The sequence below is a fragment of the Amblyraja radiata genome, chromosome 1 (assembly GCF_010909765.2).
Source record: "Amblyraja radiata isolate CabotCenter1 chromosome 1, sAmbRad1.1.pri, whole genome shotgun sequence".
Lineage (NCBI taxonomy): Eukaryota > Metazoa > Chordata > Chondrichthyes > Rajiformes > Rajidae > Amblyraja > Amblyraja radiata.
The window spans coordinates 19,003,486-19,018,706 of NC_045956.1; the positions used below are offsets into that span (position 1 = coordinate 19,003,486).

At 43.7% G+C, this 15,221-nt stretch overlaps 1 protein-coding gene across 1 annotated transcript in view; it reads right to left on the minus strand.

Annotated features, from left to right (window-relative positions):
• The window catches only part of LOC116977448 (rap guanine nucleotide exchange factor 6-like), a 220,081-nt gene that overhangs the window by 12,466 nt on the left and 192,394 nt on the right, over positions 1 to 15,221 (minus strand). Inside the window, exon 7 of the mRNA XM_033028304.1 lies at positions 9,198 to 9,329. Coding sequence (XP_032884195.1) covers positions 9,198 to 9,329 — 132 coding nt within the window. The remainder of the gene's footprint in view (positions 1 to 9,197; positions 9,330 to 15,221) is intronic.

Genomic DNA, 15,221 nt, shown 5'->3' on the forward strand with positions numbered 1-15,221 from the left:
TTAAACAAAGTTACGCACAGGCGTCCTCCATATAGGGAAGAGCACCCTGGAGACACCCAAGGTCAGCCATGACCGAAGGGGGCCTAAGAAGAAATTTCAAGTAACCCTTGACATTCCCTCTTTCTCCAACCTTCCACCTTCCTAGTTCTCCGACCAATCTGACTCTCCCCCTGATTAAATTTTATCTCTGTATGCATTGTTGTCACCTTCTCCTAACTACAATGATCTATTGTATAATCTCCTTGAACTTTGTCCCCATTGATGTCTTGTGTTCATACCTTACACTTCCTTATCTCTGAAACATCATGCATTCCTTCTATCCAGAGATGCTGCCTGTCCCGCTGAGTTACTCCTTTCGTGTACATCTTCGATGTTAACCAACATCTGCAATTCCTTTGTTTAAGAAGGAACTGCAGATGCTGGAAAATCGAAGGTACACAAAAAAGCTGGAGAAATTCAGCGGGTGCAGCAGCATCTATGGAGCGAAGGAAAAAGGCAACGTTTCGGGCTGAAACCCTTCTTCAGACTGCAATTCCTTCCTCCACATTTATAGTATCTGGGCACCATGTTATAGGAAAGATGTTGTCAAACTGGAAAGAGTACAGACAATTTACGAGGATGTTGCCAGGACTCGTGGGTCTGAGTTATAGGGAGAAGTTGAGTAGGCTGGGACTCTATTCCCTGGAGCGCAGGGGGATGAGGAGTGATCTTTTAGAGATGTACAAAATCATGAGAGTAATAGATCTGGCAGATGCATTCTCTTGCCCATAGTAGTGGAATCGAGGACCAGAGAACATAGGTTTGAGGTGAAGTGGGGATATGGGCCAAACGCAGGGAGGTAAGATTAGTATGTCTGGGACATATTAGCCGGTGTGGGCAAGTTGGGCCTGTTAAGGGCCTGTCCCACTGTACGAGATAATTCAAGAGTTCTCCCGAGCTTCCCCTGATTCGAACTCGGAGAATTACGGTAATAGGCGCTCGCAGCTACTCGGGGCTCTCGTGGACATTTTTCAACATGTTGAAAAAACTTCACGAGCTTACCGCGTTTCCCGAGTACCTGCCATTAGCGTTACAAGCCGCTAAGAGTCGTCCCCAGCTCCGACGTACCCGTTACGCACAATCTACGTACTTACCACGAGTTAGATTTTTTTTTAAACTCGGGAGAGCTCTTGGGTAAAGTCGTATAATGGGACAGGCCCTTTACCACACTGTATCACTATGACACTTCAGTGTAATGCTGAGGGAGTGCAGCACGGTAAGAGTTAACAATCATGAAATAAAATATTCAATCATCCTGTTTACAGGGAAGCTCAACATAAATCTCATGCCCTGATTTCAAGCAACAAAGTAGTTAATCCATTGATTTATGATCTTTTTGTGAGGGGGGTGTGGTGTGTGAGGTGGAGGATGGAGCAGATTGACATTCTAAATCACTTCTGAAAGACATGCATAAATGCAGAGGACAAGAATATGGACACATTTCTACTGCTGACATTCTGATCACACTTTAATGCTGAATTTCTTAAGGAATCCAACTGCACTGCACCAACTTCCTGCCGTTTTCCAGCATTTACATTTGAAAGCAGCAACTGAAAGCTGTGGTAATTTCCTTGACCTTGTTATTCATGAAAGTGCTGTGCACAGGATCTCTTCAACCGAAAACTATCGATAGAGATGCATGCTGCTTGCTGTTCACCAAGGTCTGCACCAAACCATCTCATACACCAGGCTGCATGTTGTGCATAACTGAGTAATATTAATGACTAAAGTAGATTCCTTCTGATCACCTGATCATTCTTAAGGTGATTTTAAATATTGTATGCACCACCGGCCACACATTAAGTTATATACAGTAAATTAGATTCACAATAATCCATTAGTTATAAAGCACATTCAGTAGTAGTGACAAAATGAAGAGGAAATAAAATGTTCAATTTTTGCTTAATTTACCCGATTAATTCAGCAAATGCACATCCAAAGTTAACTATCAAAAAATGGTTCGGACTGTCTATCCGAGTTAAGCCTCTCATAATCTTATAAACTTCCATCAGGTCGAACCTCAGCCTCCAATGTTCCAGACTAAACAATTCAAGTTTCTTCAACCCCTCTTTATAGCTAATACACTCTAATCCAGGCAGCATTTTGTTAAATCTTTTCCACACCTACTCCAAAGCTTCCATATCCTTACTGTAATGGAGCAACCAGACTGCATGCAATCCTCCAAATGCAGGTCAGCCAAAATCCTATAAAACTGCAACATGACTTCCTGGCTCTTATACTCAAAGCCCTGACCAATGACCATAACTTCTTTGCAAATTGCTCTACTTGAGATGCCACTATCAGGAAGCTACGGACTTGGACACCAAGATCCAACTGTACATCAATGTTGTAAAGGGTCTTGCCTGCAACTGTATAGTTAGTTTCTCCTAACATTTGACCTTACAAAATGGAACACCTCAAACCTGCATAGATTAAAATCTATGTGTCCATCTTGTGGAACTCCAATGGTCACAGACCTCCAACTAAAATAACACCCTACACCTACAACCCTCAGCCTTCCATGAATTAGCCAGTTTTCAATCCAAATGACCAAGTCACCATGAATCATACGCATCTTAATCTTCTGGACTATGGCTAAAATCCATGTAGACAACATCCACTGTACTGTGCTCATTGATCACCTCCTCATAAAACACAATCTTCTGAAGCTACAAAGTACCATTTCCGTTTATACATTTGTTTAGAATGATCTTGAACGATTTGCCTTTCACTTTCAATTAGAGTGTTCAATTAGACCCACCCTTTGGTCTTATTGAAATCTAAAAGTGCATGAAAGAAAAAAAGACAGGTTTGCCAGCAAATGGTTCTCATATCTTAATGCAAGCCCTCACTGAGTGATTTGAGAGGACTACTGCTCATACTCTTGACTTGTTTTGTCAAATGTTGCCTTAATTAAACTCAATTAAACTTACTTGACTGGCACTGCAGCCACTACCCAAAATGTTTACCCATCCTCAGCCCGCCTGCTCAACCGATCAAAATGCTGCTAGTTTTTGACAACCATCTTCACTATCCACAATACCACCCACTTTAGTGTCATCTGCCAACTTTCTAATCATGCCTTATATGTTCTTATCCAAATCATTGATAGGGATGAGAAACACCAATAGTGCCAGCACCGGACCCACTGAGGCACATCACTGGTCACAGGCCTCCAGTCTGAAAAACAAACGTCCACCATCACCCTCTGCTTCCTTGCATGAAGCCAATTTTCTTTTCAGTCAGCTACATCTCCTTGGATCACATGCGATCTTTTGTGGGTTCTATTTAAAAATCATGAATTACCCTGTGGGAGTACCTTTACCACATAGACTCCGGTAGTTTCAAAAAATAAATCACTGTTGTTTTCTTAAAGACAATTAGGAAAGGAAGCAAAAGACGGCTTTGGCATGAACAAAATTCTCTCCTGAACTAAAATGAACCGTTCTCTTGAATAAATGTGTACAAATAATTTGGAATAATTGAAAATAAAATTGGTAATAATCTTGTAATTATGATACTAATATACTCTACAGAACCTTCCATAATTCATTGTTCAAGGTGCTCTGAATGTTCACTCAAAAGGAAACTGTAAAGGAGTGATGTCTACCACACTGTAACCTTTACTGAGTCCTTTATTATAGCACATGGTACACACGTCCCAGCACTGACTGCATCTAGTCTTCAGGCGTGCTGGAACCAACAGGGAGGAACAAGGGGAGGATATCACAGTTATACTGATATGATGGGGCGTGGTTAATGGTGATGAGGTAGCTACATTATAGGTTGCATGCATAAACCATCTACATCCTTTCCCTTACAAAATTAAACAAAGTTACGGCAATGGCAGGTTGGTTATACAGTACCTGCAAATCTAAACGAAGTCTCCGTAGCGAGCTGGAGGCTTAACAGTCCGACCCGAGCTAGTGCGCATAGCACCCTCACCCTCCCCACCCGAAAGAGGAGGAGGAACAGGAACAGGAGGGAGAGAGAAGGTGGGCGGAGACACCGGCTTGAAAGGAGAACCGAGAGGCACAGGTGAACCAGGTGAAACAGAAGGGGTTGAATGAGCAGAAGTCGGAGAAAGAGAAGACCTGACAGGGGACGACCGGGCCGGAGTGGCGAACCCTGGTAGAGCAGAGGGAGGAGACCGAGGCAAGCGGACCGACCGGGGCATACAGCGGGCAGAGGGTAAGTTAATGAGGGAGGGATCGGCACACGAAGGAGGGGTATAAGGAACCGCGGGAGGAGGTTTAGGCTCATTGACCGCCAACAGGTCCTGGCGGCTACGCCGGTAGATAGTCCCCTCAAAGTCCACCAAGTACGACCGTGGTGAACTGTCGACCCCAACCACGGTAGCGAGTCGGGAGAAGCCGGTAGACGTCTGCAAGCGGACGACCTGGCCAGGCAGCAGTGGGGATAGAGGGCGGCAGGACTTGTCGTGTGAGCGGCGCTGGATTTCGTGCTTCTGAGCAATCCGTTGCTGGACAGCAGCAGGCTGTAGGACCTTGGGCACCAGGGACTGCTGGGCGATCGGCATCGGAGGGCGAATAACGCGGGACATGAGGCGTTGGGCAGGGGATCGCATTGCACTGTCCCTGGAGATATTCCGAAGGTTCAACAGACCCTGGTAGAAGTCACCATTGGAGAGACGGGATTGTTCAAGCAAGCGCTTTGCACAGCGGACAGCACGTTCAGCCAGTCCATTGCTCTGCGGGTACTCCGGGCTGCTGGTGTAATGATTGAAGTTCCACTTCGCAGCGAAAGCTTTAAATTCGGCACTAGTGAACTGGCGGCCGTTGTCGGTCTGCAACCGAACCGGGGAACCAAACGTGGCGAAATGTCGGCGTAGCTTACTGATGACCATCTCCGAGGTGATGGCAGGGAGAAGGTCCACCTCGAACCAATTCGAGTAGGAGTCGACCAACACGAGGTACTGCTTTCCACGCCATTCGAATATATCGGCAGCCAGCGATGACCAGGGCATGTCAGGGGCAGGCTGTTGTAGAAGCGGCTGTCGCTGCTGATGCGGGGCAAGAGAATTGCAATCCGGACAGGAGGCCACCCTGGCCTTGATGTACTTTGCCATGCCCGGCCAATAGTATTGTTCCTGGGCATGCGAGATGGTGGCATCGGCCCCGGGATGCCCCATGTGGGCAGCATTGAAGTACAAGCCGTACAGCGAGGCAGGGACGACCACCTTGTGGCCCTTGATGACAATACCGTCCCGGAGCACCAGCTCATCGCGCACCAAAAAAAAAGGGTGAACGCCAGCAGGTAACGAAGTCTGTTTGATTGGCCATCCACGCTTGATGACAGCAGCAAGCTGTTGCAGGTCAGGGTCGTTGGCGGTGTGCTCAACCAGGCACTGGAGCTGCTTGGAAGGGACGAAGTTCACGTTCAGTACCTGTAGGTCTTCCTGCTCGAAGGGGTGCTGGTCGCAGGAGGCCTCGGGACAGCGCGTCAGCCACATGCATCTCGGTGCCCCTCTTATAGACGATTTTAAAGTCAAACCGCTGTAGCTGCAGCATCATCCGCTGTAGCCTGGCTGGAGCGCTGTGTATAGGCTTGTTGAGGATCGTCACCAGGGGTTGATGATCCGTTTCTACAGTGAACCTGGTGCCAAAGAGGAAGTCCTTAAACTTAGAACAAGCGAACACAACCGCCAACAGCTCCTTTTCTATCTGCGCATAGCGCTGCTCTGTGTCCATCATGGTCCTAGAGGCATAGGAGATAGGCTGCAACGAACCATCATCATGGGGCTGCAGGCAAGCAGCACCCAGTCCAAAACGGGAAGCGTCGCACGTAACCACAACTGGACGTTGTAAATCAAAGAACTTCAGAGAAGGTGTGCTGATCAGCTTCTTCTTTAGTAGGTCGAAAGCCTGCTGGTGGTGCGGAAACCAGGACCAAGCAATGTCATTTTTAGTAAGTTGTCTCAGGGGTGCGCTCAACTCGCTGAGGTCAGGGATAAACTTGCCCAGATAGTTGACCATACCCAGGAAGCGCTGTAGACTGGTAACATCTGTCGGGGCAGGCAACTCGGAGATGGCGCTGGTCTTTTGCGCGTCGGGCTTTAACCCGTGGGCCGTGAAAACGTGGCCAACATATGGGACCTCAGGCACCCGGAACCTGCATTTTGACTGGTTCAGCTTTAGATTGATCTGCCGTGCGCGGTCCAGAATCCGTCGGAGGTGGCGGTCATGTTCAGCCACATCCCTTCCATAGACCAGAATGTCGTCCACAATAATCGCGCAGGGCAGACCTGCAAACAATTGTTCCATAGAACGCTGGAATACCTCGCTGGCGGAGTTGATGCCGAACGGCATCCGCAAAAATTTAAACCTGCCGAAGGGCGTACCAAATGTGGTCAAGTCCGAGGAGCGTTTGTCCAGGGGTATTTGCCAAAACGAACTCCTGGCATCGAGGACTGAAAACACCTTGGCTTGTCCGACCTGGGCGGCAACATCTTCAACAGTCCTCATAGGGTAGTGGGGCCGCTTAATCGCCAGATTCAAGTCCTTAGGGTTGATGCATACCCGTATTTCGTTCTTCCCTTTCTTCATCGTGGCGACCATGGTGGAGACCCATTCGGTGGGATCGCTGACAGCCTCCAGCACTCCCATGTCAACCATATCCTTCAGCATAGCCTCCACCTTACCCTTCATGGCGAACGACACTCTGTGAGGTGGGCGGATCACCGGCACCACGGAGGGGTCGGTTGCGATTTTATACACAAGCGGCAGCTTTCCCAACTTGTCGTCGAACAGGTCGGGTACTCGGATAGTGGATCCATCACTGCTTGCACCTCGTGGACCGTACGGTCGAAAGACACCAGACCAAGATCCTGGCAGGCCTGGTTGCTCAGTAGAGTTACACAGTTGCAGTCCAGAATAAAGAACGACAGGTCACGAGATGATTTCTGTAGCACACAATGAAAGGTCGCCCTCCCCACAGGTGTTAGCTCCTCTCCCCCATAGGCACGCAAAACAGAGCGATCTGCAGTCAACAGCTCATTATTTCTTATCTGGCTGAACAGTGATGTTGACATTACGTTCACTTTTGCTCCAGTATCCAGCCGCAGAGAAAGACTTGTTGTTCACGGTAATGAGTACAGGTGGATCGGGGAGGCGAGATCGGCTGTGAAGGAGAGTGTAAACACTTGCATCTCCCATGGAAAAGCAGAGCTCAGAGTCGGGGGCAGTGCCGACAGAGGACTGAGAGTCCATCTCACTATCAACTTGCTGAAGGTTGTTTAAGAATTGTCTAGGAGCTGAGGGCACATTCCCACGGGACCTGCAGGCAGCTGCAAAGTGGTTCATTTTCCTGCAGAAATTGCAAGATTTTCCAAGAGCTGGGCACTGGGACTGCATGGGGTGGACATAATTACAATTGGGACACTTCTGAGACCGCGGGACCCGAGATGTACGGACGGGCCGCGGTGGAGGGCGAAAGTTGTCCTGCATACGACGTGGTCCTGCAACGCCAGTCAGATTTATGGCTCGGCTGTCAGATCCCCTCTGCCCATGCGGAGGGGTAACTACTTCTGCGATGCGGCACGCATGCATTGCCTGAGTCAGGGTTAGATCGGGCCGTTGCAGCAAATCAGCACGTAGTTTCTGGTCGAGCATGCCAGTGACGAGAATGTCCCTGGTGAGCTGGTCACGCATGGTCTCAAAACGGCACCGCTGAGCAAGGTAGCGCAGGTCAGCGATGAAACACTCGACAGGTTCATCCGGCTGCTGCTTCCGTGAGAAAAACCGAGCCCGCTCCAATATGCGGTTGGTGGGCAGGTCGCAAATCTCTGCAAACTTGCGCAAAAGACATACCGGGTCATCGGCAGATTCAGCTGGCTCGACGAGCTGGTCGTTGTCATCCAGGACCGCTGGATCGTAGACGAACGCCTGGGCTCTCTTCATGGCGTCGGGACCGGCCAGGTTAAGCAGGAGGGAGGCTTTGACCGCAGCTGGGTCATTCCGGTGCGCAATGTTAACGAAGTGAGTGTAATCCAACGCAAAAGTAGCCCATCGCTCCGCAATGTCAGCGTCAAAGACAAGGGGAGATGGCTTTCGGCATGACAAAATGAAATTAAACACTGATACAAAAGGGAGAAATAAAAAACCGATAAACAGGAGCGCTAGGCTTACTTGCTGACACCATGTAAAGGAGTGATGTCTACCACACTGTGACCTTTACTGAGTCCTTTATTATAGCACATGGTACACACGTCCCAGCACTGACTGCATCTAGTCTTCAGGCGTGCTGGAACCAACAGGGAGGAACAAGGGGAGGATATCACAGTTATACTGATATGATGGGCCGTGGTTAATGGTGATGAGGTAGCTACATTATAGGTTGCATGCATAAACCATCTACAGAAACCTTCAGCTTTATATCATTAAATGCACAATTTAGTAGATTAAATTTATTTTAAATAATTATTTTTATCAACAGAATTTAGAAAAACAGGGTTATGAACACATACATTTAAAACAAAATCAAACACAAAATTAAAAGTACACAAAATTACAAACAATCTCATTATCAGTAGCTGGCAATAAATCTAATAAACTCATGAAGTGGAAAATTGCTGACATAAACCTAACACCTATACCTTCCTAAAAGGTTGTTTTGAGGATCTGTCATCTGAATTCATTCAAAACAGAGATTGACAGATTTATAGATATTGCAGCAATCAAAGAATATGGGGATAGTGCAAGAAAATGGTGCTGAAGAAGAATGGTGCCAGGATCTTGATAAATGCCCGAATTGCTTGAAACACACATCATTAACTCCAGCTCCTTTTTTTAAAAAACATTTCCACAATCTCAGGACCTCCCAGAAGTACCATGAAACAAAATTGGCCAATTCACCCAAAGCAAAATTTACTGAACATCACAAAATAACAGTTCACTTTAAAAAATATATATTGCTTGAGACCAAGACAATTTTGGCCAGGAAACCATCAATCTAAGTATCACGGAAACTTGTAACATCTTGGAGCACCGACTGATAAGGCATTTAGAAGACAGAACATCAAACAATGCAACATCCCGCTCATTAGCACAGGAGTATTAGCCTTGGTTGTATTACTCATGTCAAGTGCAACCAACTGAGAAAACTCTTGCTCTACATTTCTATTAAAAACTACCACTTACCTGGTAAAGATCAGATAAACTGCTGCTGCCAGAGTCACTGGTGATGCTACATCCTGAATGACTGGAGGATACCTGAGTCACTTGTGGATGGAGGCTATCTGTGAGATGTAATTTGGTGAAGTCTGCAGGAAGCTACACAATGGGAAAAGGATAAAGAAAAGTGAGTCTGAGACAGTCAGCTTATGGAACATTTAGTCATCAAAATTGTTGTTATGCTAATTGTAATAATCTTATGCAGCAATCTCTAGTCACAGTGTTCTCTAGTCACAGTAAATGTGAAATATTTTAAATGCAGGATATTCTAAAATATTCCAAAACTGACATTCCATTTCAAATAAAAATGCTTCTTAAGGTTTTGCTTTCTTTTATGCTCTCACTAGTATTATGATCACAATGAATGGCAGTGCTGGCTCGAAGGGCCGAATGGCCTCCTCCTGCACCTATTTTCTATGTTTCTATGTATAAGTACTTGTTCCAGGTACAAGTGGCCTTTCATTCCATCATTTCTGTGCTCAGTAAAAACAGACTTTAAACTCAGTCTATCAAAAGCATGATCTCATAGTTAGAAATCTTCAAGTGTTCAATCCAGGTACTCTTCAAATATAGTTAGAGTTTCTGCCTCCACCATTTTTTCAGAAACCTATTAGTTATCAAATGAAAACAAAATCAAATTATCCCTTTAGTCATTCTCATCATATTAAATTCATGTCCTCAGCCATTGTCCTCTGTTAACTGTACTTTTGTTTTCCTTATAAAGTTCTCCCATCACTTTACACGTCTTAATTAAATCTCCCCTCAATGTCATCGTAAATCTCTTCTACATTTCTCACATCTTTCTTCAGTATTTGTACGTAGTACTCTACATACATTTACAAACATAGGTCGAAACTCTCTAGACCACCACTCTAATTAGTACAGATCGGTTAATTTTAGATCTTAGTAAGTTAATTAGTATAGATGTGTATGACAGAATCAAAACATGCTGGACTACAGGAGTGGCTAGACCACAGACACAGAAGGATCTGGACCCAAAATATCACTATCCATATTCTCCAGTCAGATGCTGCCTGATCTTCTGAGTTACTCCAGCACTTTGTGTCCTTTTAGGTCTGTCATTCTGCCCTAGTTTGGCATTCCATTCTGAATTATCCACGTCACAGAAAACACATCTCTAGCACTGCTGCCTCTTTCCAATCACATACCATTACCTGCCAAGGACTGATTTATGACCCTTCATCTCCATCAGTTATATTGTACCTCATGGCCACATCATTCAAACAGTCATCTTTCACAAGATACCAAACTCTTCATCACTACTCTCTCCATGGAGATTCATCAAGCACGAATGTGATTATGAATTCAAAATCATGGTCATGCAGGAGATATCTAGGCCGGGACAGAATGTTACACACCGTAACTGAAGTTCCGAATTATTGCAGATCCTGTTGTGCAGCAGAATGGCAAGAATTATATGGATGAGGGACAAAGATGAGACAGCAACTACTCTACTTCTATTGTGGCCCCACTTAATCATAATAAAACACTATTCAGCTTTTCCTCTCTGCAGAGGTGCAGATGGAATAATCTTTGCAGTGCCCACACAGCTCTAAATGTTGAAGAAAACAAAGCAAAGTGGAGTCAGTCAGTGCAGCACACCAGCAGTGGTTCACATTGAGAATAGTCATTTTAAACACTCCTGCCATAGCAGACACATGCCTCTTTTAATTGCACCACCACACAACATTTCTTCAGATGACAAGTGTCAAGAGCTATGTTTGAAAGGGATATCCATAATTTCCAACTGGCCAGCCATTTAATCAGCTTCTTAGACAGAAAGGGATGCAAGACTATCACAGAAAGCATTTTGCCAGCTCGCAATATATCTGATACAGACTTCAATGCATCTCTATTTGTTGGTCTTCACTACCTGTACATTGGTGGGCATCCCATACAGTTAGCATGGTGATGGTCATATTGATACTCATGTCCAGTTGCCAGCATTTGATAACTGATTCTGTCACAAACCTTATTTGTTCCAGCAGCACAATTCTATCCTTAAACTGTGATTAATTAGCTTAAATGAAGGCCCACTACTCAAAGAATGAGCTACTTCCATCTTGTAAATGCGAAATTCAATACTTGCTTTAAATCCATCCGCCGTTGAAAAAATAATTCATGAAATGTTCACTTTGTTTTACTCTTCCAAATTCCATACACCACAGATTATTCAAAAAAGTGCTGCACATTTGCCGTTCCATGATTCATGATCCTTCTGGTCGTCCAACTCCAATTTAAATGTTTTTATCTCACATTAAAGCCCATGATGACCTTACCTCTTGTCATCACTACTTCTCTATCATATTTAATCCTCCACATAATTATCTCCAAGGACAATCGATTTGGTCTGTTGCCACTGTTTTAGCAATGTTTCCTTCCTTTGACGCACCAATTACAACTTTGGCCATGCTTTCTCTCCCTGTACCTGAATTTCTCTACTCTTCTACCTTCAACTTGGACCATAATGTTACTATATTCACCACATTTCCTTGCAAAACTGAAGGAGACTGTTTTGGCCCATCATGTCTACACAAGCTCAAAGAGCAATCTTTTTTCACTAAATATTTCTGTATTCTTTACTCCCAATATTCCCAGCAATTTCCCCCATATTGTTCAACATATCATGAACAAATTACTGAATTTAATAAAGTTGACTACCTACCCACACAGCTTTGAAATGTGGGAGGAAGGCAACACAGACAAAAATGTGCAAATTCCAGGGTCAAATTTGAACCCAGGTCAAAGGAATTGTGAAGCAGCAACTCTATGAGCTGGTTACTATCCTTAATATCACCTTTGACTTGACATCTATATATTTCTATTTCTAGCACCTTGTGCATATTTGACATAAAGACCTTATAGTTGGCATTAGCCATGACTTGGATGTTAACAAACTCACCTATGAATCAAAGTTTATGAAATTTTAAAGCCCCGCTTTAAAGAATTAAGAACATATAAACGCATGAAGAATTAAGAGCAGACACTCCAACATAGTATTGAATAAATACTGCATTATAGTTGATGTGGTCTTTTGAATGGGATGTTAAATGTGCTCTCTCTTCTTTCTTGGGTAGAATCTAAACGTGTCATGCCACTGAAGTGACAGAGTAGAGGATGTAATGTAAGGATTAAACAGACTAAACTAAAATGGATTTGTCAGCTAAATTAGCAGCACCACATTTCAAACCCTGCTTAGGAAAACAAGTAGATGTTCTGGAATAATGCTTAGGCTAACTTGAAGGAAGCAGTAAATTATGAGGCCACCTGTGAGGTCACTAAGACTAGCTTTCCTTTCCTAGAGACATCTGAGACCAACAGAGAGTCTGATAGGACACATAACTCACACTGTTATGGTACCAAGGAGGATAGCTAGTTTTATACATTGTCACCTGTTGTTCTTAGTGATGAAAGTAATTATATAACAGATCTTCACCTTTGGGGGAGAGAAAAAGAGCTTCACCAGAGGGGGAGAAATTTAAGAGTGTTTCACCCACAGGGAGAGAGTGAGGGCTTGGACTGTGGTGTGTGCTGGTGACAGCCAGACAGGAGAATCAAATACACAGAGGCGTAAGACCTGATATTTTGTATTGTTACTTTATTGAGAGTTTTTCTATCCATTACTTGAATTTTGCTTGAATAGTTATTTGTGCTCTTCAGCATGTGCTTTCTCCATTCATTGACTGAACCTTTGAGACCTGCATATATTTTGTTACAGGGGAGTCCTGTGTTCAAGCCAGTGTTTATACCACAATCAATCCAACCAAACTTAGAAAATGTTATCATAATCACAATTTGTGAGATTTTCCTGGGGAAAAAAGTGGTTGCTGCAGTTCCTAATTTACAACATTACTATATTTTAAAATATAGTTAATTGTCCATAAAGCATTTCGAAACACTACTGCCATGACGTGTGCGACACAAGTACAAGCTTCTTCAAAATGGCAACCTGAGCAAAATATGTTTAAACACCATGTTTGAATTTCTAGAAGGGGAAATAGTTCAAAATAAACTAATTACAGTTTATTACTTTCTGGATGACATGTAAATTATACAATATTTCAGACTGTAACTCTTCATAAACACTGATATCCAAAACATTGTACAACATTAAATATTTGAATATTTTTCATGAAAATTGTGTTATGACAGCGTTATCAAACCATCAATGGCAATGTTTTGTATTTCACATTTCTGTGTACTAAATGATCATTCTGCAACAAAGAACAGCAGCAAATGACAATCCCACCTTTACTTGATTTATTTTTGCATGCTTATCAAGGAGCTTACTAAACAATGAAGCAGCAATTCTTTTTCCTTTGTCGCCAAAAGGCATTGGGACTAACTAATCTGCTCTTAAAGCTACTACAGCTGAAAAAAATTAGCCAAGCATAAACAAAGGATTAAACCTTGCTGAACAAACATCTACAAATTGAATCCATATTATCTTTACAGGATTCCCTTAATGAGTTCAAAATGGTGTACATTTCAACAAAACTACTTCTGGATGAAGTCATTTCAGCATACTCCCTTGGACGCAATAACAAACTGATATGCAACATCAAACCAATAAAGTACCCAGTATTTTTATTACAACCCCAACTTCGCCTTTTAGTTAAGAATATATTTTACCTTCGAAAAGAAATTGTGCTGACAGAGCCCAGAAGCTCTGGGCAAGAAGTTCTCTCCTGCTTTAAATTGAGATTTTCAGAAATGTTGAAAACTTCTGAGTCAAGTTTTTTTTTAAAAGAGACGTAATGAGGTGGGATCAATCAAGATCATTCACAGATTCAACTTTTCTAAACCAAAATAAAGATGTCTGAACATCAATGCTGTTAAGGGCCTTGAATACTTTCCTTTTATGTTCGACCTACCAAAGTGCAACCTCACACTAACTCAAATTAAATTCCACCTATTTGTCTCCCATATCTGTAACCGATCTACGTCCGACTGCATCCTTTGACAGTCTTCCTCAATTTCCGCAAGTACACAAATATTGATGTTGTCCACAAGCTTACTAAGCAAACCATCTACATACACATCCAAAAGGGGGAGGGGCGTGTGCACATGCAGGCACGTAAATATGGATAATGTGACTTGGACATAAAGGTAGATGGATTGTTTCGTAAACGTGTAGACAACATCAATATTTATAGATGCGCACAGTGAGAAATGTCACATACTACGGGAATTCTAACCCTGCAGAACACCACTAGTCAGACCACCAGCCAGAATAACATCCTTCCACCACTACCCTCTGTCTTCTATGGCTAAGCCAATTCTGAATACAAACTATCATGTCACATAGATTCCATGCATCTTAATTTTCTGGATCAGACAATCATGAGGGATCTTATCAAATGCCCATAAAGACAACATCCACAGCCCTATCCTCATTAATCACCTTTGTCACCTCTAAAAATAAATCTCAATCATGTCAGTACGACATGACCTGTCGCAGAGAGCCATGTTGACTGGCATTAATTAATCCGTTCTTGTACAATGCGATCTATCCCAAAGAATCCTCTCCAGTAACTTTCCTAACACTGATGTGAGGCTCACCTGCCTGTAATTTTTTATCTCTACTTTCCTTCATAAACAAAGGAATAACGTTAATGATTCTCCGGTCCTCTGGGACCTCGCCTGTGGTTAGCAAGGATATCAAGGGTACAAATATCTTTGTCAAGCCTCCTACAATTTCCCATCTTGCCACTCGCAATAACCTGGCATTGATCGCTTCAGGCTCTGGGAGTTTATCCATCTTTATGTTTTCCAAGTGACCGGACACTAACTCCTTCTCGATCTCAAACTGTCCTAACAAATTAGTATACCCCACATCAATCTCACTATCCTCCGTATCCTTCTCCTTGGTTAAGACAGATGCAAACAACTCGCAGGATATTCAAAGTAACTTGCCGACATACTCTGACTCCAGACATAAATTCCCTCCTTTTTCCTTGGAGTGGTTCT